Source organism: Boleophthalmus pectinirostris, unplaced genomic scaffold, assembly GCF_026225935.1.
Source record: "Boleophthalmus pectinirostris isolate CB_2022bp ecotype Guang Dong unplaced genomic scaffold, ASM2622593v1 HiC_scaffold_1792, whole genome shotgun sequence".
NCBI lineage: Eukaryota > Metazoa > Chordata > Actinopteri > Gobiiformes > Gobiidae > Boleophthalmus > Boleophthalmus pectinirostris.
This window is the reverse complement of record NW_026571132.1, coordinates 11,371-18,845: the sequence shown is the minus strand read 5'-3', so window position 1 is coordinate 18,845 and position 7,475 is coordinate 11,371. Positions and strand designations below refer to the sequence as shown.

General features: G+C 45.2%; 1 protein-coding gene across 1 annotated transcript in view; it reads right to left on the bottom strand.

The window, feature by feature from the left end:
- LOC129408870 (DNA-binding protein SATB1-like) overlaps nt 1–130 on the bottom strand; it is a gene marked incomplete at its 3' end in the record, with an annotated part of 3,388 nt that extends 3,258 nt beyond the window's left edge. Inside the window, exon 1 of the mRNA XM_055153175.1 lies at nt 1–130. This exon is cut by the window's left edge and continues 100 nt beyond it. Within this exon, the coding sequence (XP_055009150.1) occupies nt 1–130 (130 nt within the window).
- Between the last annotated feature and the right edge of the window lie 7,345 nt (nt 131–7,475).

Below are 7,475 nucleotides of genomic sequence, written 5' to 3'. Positions count from 1 at the left end.
GACCGGGTCCTTCTTCTCTGGGGGACGCTGCCGCGGGGGGCGGGTCCAGACGGGGCAGTTTGGCCGAAGGGGGGTGGGGGTCACTCTGGGGTTCCTCGGGGCTCAGGGCTCCGTTACACAGAGGCTCCATAGATTTACTCTGGAAACAAGAGACTCGAGTCAGAAGGCGACACGTGAAGAACATGAAAATTCACATGGGTGATTGGTTTTCATTGGATTCAGTATCGGTATCGTTCGTTATCGATACCAAGATAAATTTGTGGGCGTGGCTTTAGATTATCAAAGCTAAAAATCCATATCTACAAATATGACCAGATTAGTCCAACACCGACACGGACAAGACTCTGAAACCTGTTCAGGTGTGATTCTGGACGAGGAAACAGCGTTAGAACCAAAAGCTCCAAAAGTCCATCAGCAGAAAACTCCTTCACACAAATGTACACAATTAGACTACAGCACCACCAGATCTAAACCAGGACTAGAACAGGACTATCCCGGGTCTAATCGAGGACTAAACCAGGTCATCGTGACATCACCAGGTGGAACAGAGCATTTGGAGTTTTGCAGATGTAGACGAACGAATAATAAAGAGTCACTCAAACATGTGAATAAAAAAACACAACTCCAGGTTTTGTTTTGATTTGTACTGCTGTAAAATGACAGAATAAACTATTACTACAAAAAAACTACTACTACTACAGAATACAAAATACTCTGACTGGACCATGTCACAAAACACAAATGTAATTTAAAGATGCACTGTGGAACTTCTCCGTTAAAATATGATTTCAATTATTTAACTTACTGTTATTTTATGATTTTTATGGTTTTATTTTATTTAATTTTTTGGACTCGTGTGACCTAAAGTCTGAGCAGTTTACTTTTTTGTTTCTGATCTGAAATGGCTTTTTTTTGTAAACTGTGCTGTAGAAATAAAGATTTGGATTTGGAGATGTTGTTGCTTTGTCTGGAATGTTCCACACTGCGGCATTAAACCTTCACGGAGACCAAACCGGACCCAGTTCCAGGTCAGATCTGTGGAGAGGCAACCCCGCTCACAGTCAGTGTTTATTTTTCGAGGGATTTTTATGACATAAAACCACCTGTGATTGAATAAATGTAAAGTCGAGCTGTTTAAAGTCCCACTGTGGAATATTCCAGACAGAGCAGTGATGTTTCCATAGAAACAAACAGGTGACGGACCCCGGCTGAAAAGTTACATCATGTACCTTTAATGTATATTCAGTCTAATACAAAAATAGAGTCAACACGTCCTCATTTACCCGGAAAAACTAAACTAAGACTAAACCAGGACTACATCAGGTCTAAACCAGGTCTAAACCAGGACTGAACCAGGTCTAAACCAGGACTGAACCAGGACTAAACCAGGACTAAACCAGGTCTAAACCAGGTCTAAACCAGGTCTAAACCAGGTCTAAACCAGGACTAAACCAGGTCTAAACCAGGTAAACCAGGACTAAACCAGGTCTAAACCAGGTCTAAACCAGAAACCAGAACCAGGACTAAACCAGGTCTAAACCAGGTCTAAACCAGGTCTAAACCAGGTCTAAACCAGGACTAAACCAGGTCTAAACCAGGTCTAAACCAGGACTAAACCAGGTCTAAACCAGGACTAAACCAGGACTAAACCAGGTCTAAACCAGACTGAACCAGGTCTAAACCAGGACTAAACCAGGTCTAAACCAGGTCTAAACCAGGACTAAACCAGGTCTAAACCAGACTAAACCAGACTAAACCAGGTCTAAACCAGCTGAACCAGGTCTAAAACCAGGGAACCTAAACCAGACTAAACCAGGACTAAACCAGGTCTAAACCAGGTTAAACCAGGATTGAACCAGGACTAAACCAGGTCTAAACCAGGACTAAACTAAGACTAAACCAGGACTAAACTAAGACTAAACCAGGTCTAAACCAGGACTACGTCAGGACTAAACAAGGATAAAACCAGGTCTAAACTAAGACTGAAGACTAAACTGTCACATTTTTTGTCTAATCTGGTCCTTTTCATCAGTACAGAGGAGCATGAACTTTCATTTGTTTTGCCAAAATACAGAAAATTGTATTTGGAAATGATCATAAAGTAAAAAAGTCAGAATGTTCCACGGTGTTGTTTTTTTTTTTTTTTTTTTTTTTTTTTTCTTTTGCTATTTTATTTAAACCAAATATCCAGACCCGAGTTAGTCCCAGTTTAGAATTTAAACATCTGGTCACTGGTTCTGACTTTACCCCTCACGTGCCTCACCTCATCAGCTCGGGGTTTCCTGAAATGCCTGAACCGGGACCAGGACCAGGACCGGGACCGGGACCCAGGACCGGGACCGTGCGATCTGTACGCGCACACGGGGCTCGCGGTGACCTTCACGCGGCGCGCACGTCCCGCTCCTAAAGCACCGGGTCCACCGAGTCTCAGTCGAGTCCGGAACACGCGCTAATTTCCCCGCGTTCGGCTCTTCTGCGGGATCCGAATCTTCTGGATTTGCTCATTTCAAGGAGCCGTTCAAAATACTGTCTCTTTTAGAATTTATTTGTTCATTTTCATAAAAAAGTAAAAAAATAAAAAGGTGAAGAATTGTTTAAAATGGTTCAAAGTGAGTAGAGGAGTGTTTTTACGTTTTGAAATGATGAAAATGGACATAAGTCGTTGCACTACGATAAAAAATAATAAAAAACAAAGTGTTATTATGATCCCAGGAGTGTTTTTCGTGCACAAAGCTCCGACTCGTGCTTCATCCTGCGCTTCTGTCTGAGTCTCGTGTTCGCTCTGGGCTCCTCGGCGTCAAAATGCGTAAAAATCAAGAAGAAAAAGATCCGATTCTTTTTAAAAACGTAGATCCGGTCCCGGCTCGTTCACGAACGTCACATCACTGCAGCGTTCCATTCGTCCAAAGTTTGACGAGCCAGTCCCACATCGCGGAGCTCGTGTGATGCCGCTCTTCGTCCCGCGGCGCGTTTTCCGTCCCACGTCACCGGATCCGCGCGCGCTTCCGTGTCAGATCCGCTCCGCCGTGCGCACCGGAACCGCAGCGCGTCGCGTTTCAAGTCCACGCGTTTCCCCTCACGCGCCGCCGCTGCGTCTCTCGTGGCTTTTACGCCGTGATTTTACGCGCAGGTCCGGTCCGTCCGCGCGGCTCGTTCCTCTGCTCCCGTGCGCGTTCCTCCCGTGCGCGTTCCTCCCGTGCGCGTTCCTCCCGTGCGCGTTCCTCCGTGCAGGTTCAGTGCAGCGAGACAAGCCGCCCCGGGCACGCGCACACGAGCACGAACATTACCCGGCGTGCATCTGGGCGCGCGTCACCCGCTCATGAGCGCGTGGAGCGGCGTGCGCTTTGGGGACGGTCACGCGCGAATCATGAAATATTTTTATTTGTGAAGAGAAAATCTGACACAAACCAACAATTTAATGTCAAACGTGGAGTTTTTCTGTCTTTAAAAAACATATTCCAGCAAAAAAAAAAAAAAAAAAAATCTAGAAAAACAAATCTGTTGTATTTGAGTCTCTTTTGTTGTTTTCTTGTATAAATTATAAATTCTCTAAATTATCGCACAAATCCCAAAACCATGAAAACAAAAACACTTTGGAATTTGAAATATAAAATACGAATTTATTTATTTCTTTTGTATTTTTCTACATTTACAAAGAGAGAGAGAAAAGAGAGGGAGAGAGACAAAGAGAGAGAAAGAGATAAATTCTCTAAATTATTGCACAAATCCCACACTTTGTTTTTAATTGAAAATATAAAATACGAATGTATTTATTATTTTTTACATATAAATTCACATATATATAATGCAGATATTACACGGGCTGATTCCTGTGAATGTGAATCTTGAGTCTCTACAAATGTTTTAGTTTTTATCTTTATATTATTGTTTAACTAAAATAAAATAAAATAAAAAGCGGAGCGGTGTTTTTCAGTGAAGAGCCTCGTGCGCGCGGAGAGTGGAGAGACGCGCGCGCACGCACGCGCTCATACGTGCCCGCGCCAGCTCATTTGCATACGGCGCAATCATGAACGCAGCCGCGCGCGGTAAATGTATAACACGCACGTGACACGCGCATTAATCTGTTGCGCGCGCCACCGCTGTCTTCAGGGGCTCGTGGCGCCACAGCAAAGTTTTATGTCCAGGGCGCATGCGCGAGTACGAGGTACGAGTACACCTGTGCACGAGACAGAAAGAGAGAGAATAAAGAGAGAGAGAGTTACTTTTATATAAGACAAAACAAACAAAAATCACATGTTCTTCTGTTTCAGAACTGGACACTTCTCTGAGTCAGAGTCTGACAGAGTCCAGACAGGACAGAGGACAGAGTCCCAGAGTCAGAGGAGGACAGAGTCTGAGTCCAGAGTGAGGACAGAGTCAGAGTCCAGAGGAGGACAGAGTCTGAGTCCAGAAGACAGACAGAGACGAGGACAGAGTCTGAGTCCAGAGGAGGACAGTCTGAGTCCAGAGGAGGACAGAGTCTGAGTCCAGAGAGTCCAGAGGAGACAGAGTCTGAGTCCAGAGTCCAGAGGAGGACAGAGTCTGAGTCCAGAGGAGGACAGAGTCTGAGTCCAGAGTCCAGAGGAGGACAGAGTCTGAGTCCAGAGGAGGACAGAGTCTGAGTCCAGAGGAGGACAGAGTCTGAGTCCAGAGGAGGACAGAGTCTGAGTCCAGAGTCCAGAGGAGGACAGAGTCTGAGTCCAGAGAGGACAGAGAGTCCAGAGGAGAGACAGTCCAGTCTGAGTCCAGAGGAGGACAGAGTCTGAGTCCAGAGGAGGACAGAGTCTGAGTCCAGAGGAGGACAGAGTCTGAGTCCAGAGGAGGACAGAGTCTGAGTCCAGAGGAGGACAGAGTCTGAGTCCAGAGTCCAGAGGAGGACAGAGTCTGACAGAGTCCAGAGAGGAGGACAGAGTCTGAGTGAGTCCAGAGTCCAGAGGACAGAGTCTGAGTCCAGAGGGACAGAGTCTGAGTCCAGAGTCCAGAGGACAGAGTCTGAGTCCCAGAGTCTGAGTCCAGAGGACAGAGTCTGAGTCCAGAGGACAGAGTCTGAGTCCAGAGGACAGAGTCTGAGTCCAGAGTCCAGAGGAGGACAGAGTCTGAGTCCAGTCTGAGTCCAGAGGAGGACAGAGTCTGAGTCCAGAGTCCAGAGGAGGACAGAGTCTGAGTCCAGAGGAGGACAGAGTCTGAGTCAGAGAGTCCAGAGGACAGAGTCTGAGTCCAGAGGGTCCAGAGGACAGAGTCTGAGTCCAGAGGAGGACAGAGTCTGAGTCCAGAGTCCAGAGGAGGACAGAGTCTGAGTCCAGAGTCCAGAGGAGGACAGAGTCTGAGTCCAGAGTCCAGAGGAGGACAGAGTCTGAGTCCAGAGGAGGACAGAGTCTGAGTCCAGAGGAGGACAGAGTCTGAGTCCAGAGGACAGAGTCTGAGTCCAGAGGAGGACAGAGTCTGAGTCCAGAGGAGGACAGAGTCTGAGTCCAGAGGGGACAGAGTCTGAGTCCAGAGGAGGACAGGGTCTGGGTTGAGTCTGCTCTTCTTCTTCTTCTTCTACTCTTCTTCCTCTGTGCTGAAATTTTACTCCGGCTCAGAGCACGAGCTGCTCCAGGATCAGTGAAGGAGATGACACGAAGACAAAACGTGATACGAAGACAAAAGAAACGATAAGATGGAAATTTAATAAACACAAAACAGCTTTTGAAGACTGGCTCAAAGCTGCAGGAGTCACTTTATCATCACACAGACACTTTACAGGCACCAGAGTTTTTAAAATAAATGAAACGACGTCGGAATAGAAAGTGTAAAATGAGTAAAATGAGGTGAGAATCAGCAGTAGCAGTAGTAATAGTAATATAGGGCAACCAAACGTCAGTTTTTCCCCGGACATGTCTGTTTTCTGCGTCGTGTCCTGGGCGTCCTGTTCTTTTTTTTTTTAAGTGGTGGAAATGTCCGGGTTTTCATTTTCTTTCATTGGGTACATTAAACTGAGCGTCTCTTGTAGCGTCTGTGCATCAGAAAGAGCGAGACACAAACAGTCGGGTCAGTGTGCAACACGCCGAAGCACAAATGTGTATTTAACAGTGACTTGGACATTTCTGTCCCAGTCGGGACAAGTGTGAGTCCAAGTGCACAGGAGAGGTGAGAGTTGATCAATGTCCAGGCCCCACCCCCCACCTCCAGTAAAGTGTCTGGGCTTTCACAAACGGAAATATGCTCACCATATAGTAACAGTAGTAGTAGTAGTAGTAGTAGTAGTAGTAGTAGTAGTAGTAGTGGTAGTAGTAGTAGTAGTAGTAGTAGTAGTAGTAGTAGTAGTAGTAGTAGTAGTAGTAGTAGTAGTAGTAGTAGTAGCAGTAGTAGTAGTAGTAGTAGTGTAGTAGTAGTAGTAGTAGTAGTAGTAGTAGTAGTAGTAGTAGTAGTAGTAGTAGTAGTAGTAGTAGCTGGTAGTAGTAGTAGTAGTAGTAGTAGTAGTAGTAGTAGTAGTAGTAGTAGTAGTAGTAGTAGTAGTAGTAGTAGTAGTAGTAGTAGTAGTAGCAGTAGTAGTAGTAGTAGTAGTAGTAGTAGTAGTAGTAGTAGTAGTAGTAGTAGTAGAGTAGTAGTAGTAGTAGTAGTAGTAGTAGTAATAGCAATAGTAGTAGTAGTGGTAGTAGTAGTAGTAGCAGTAGCAGTAGCAGTCGTAGTAGTAGTTGTAGTAGTAGTAGTAGTAGTAGTAGCAATAGTAGTAGTAGTAGTAGTAGTAGCAATAGTAGTAGTAGTAGTGGTAGTAGTAGTAGTAGCAGTAGCAGTAGTAGTGGTAGTAGTAGTAGTAGCAATAGTAGTAGTAGTAGTAGTAGTAGCAGTAGTAGTAGTAGTGGTAGTAGTAGTAGTAGCAGTAGCAGTAGTAGTGGTAGTAGTAGTAGTAGCAATAGTAGTAGTAGTAGTTGTAGTTGTAGGAAGTTTTTATTTATACAGAGCTTTTCACAGACATTTGTCACAAAGACGTTGTGTATCGGCGTTGCTTCAGAGCGTTGTGAATGTGTCTGTCTTCTTCCTGTTTGTCTCGTTCATCTGTTATAATGTTTTAAAGTTATAATCATAAAGTTGAATTGTGGAACCAAGTGAATTGAAAGTTTAGGAGAGTTGGGGGAGATTCGTCGTGTGTTCCGCCTAAAATTCACGACCGTTCTGTAGACATTGTACGATGGAAGGTGGAATCAGCCTTTGTGGATCTGGATTAGTTTAGCTTTATCCACGTGCCCTACATGTATTATTCCATGTGGTGGCAGCAAATAGGTTTCAGCTCTATTGCGCCCTCCTAGTGGCCGAATATGATAGGTGGACTCCAGATAGGACCACAGATACGTTTTTTGGAACCTATTGTCAAATGACTTGGGATTGCTGGGGGACCCTGCCGCCCACCCCCCGGAATCAAATTTTGGAATTTTAGACACTTTTTTTGGACTTTTTTGGAAAGTGATTTCTAAGTGGCTCGGTACACTCTACGG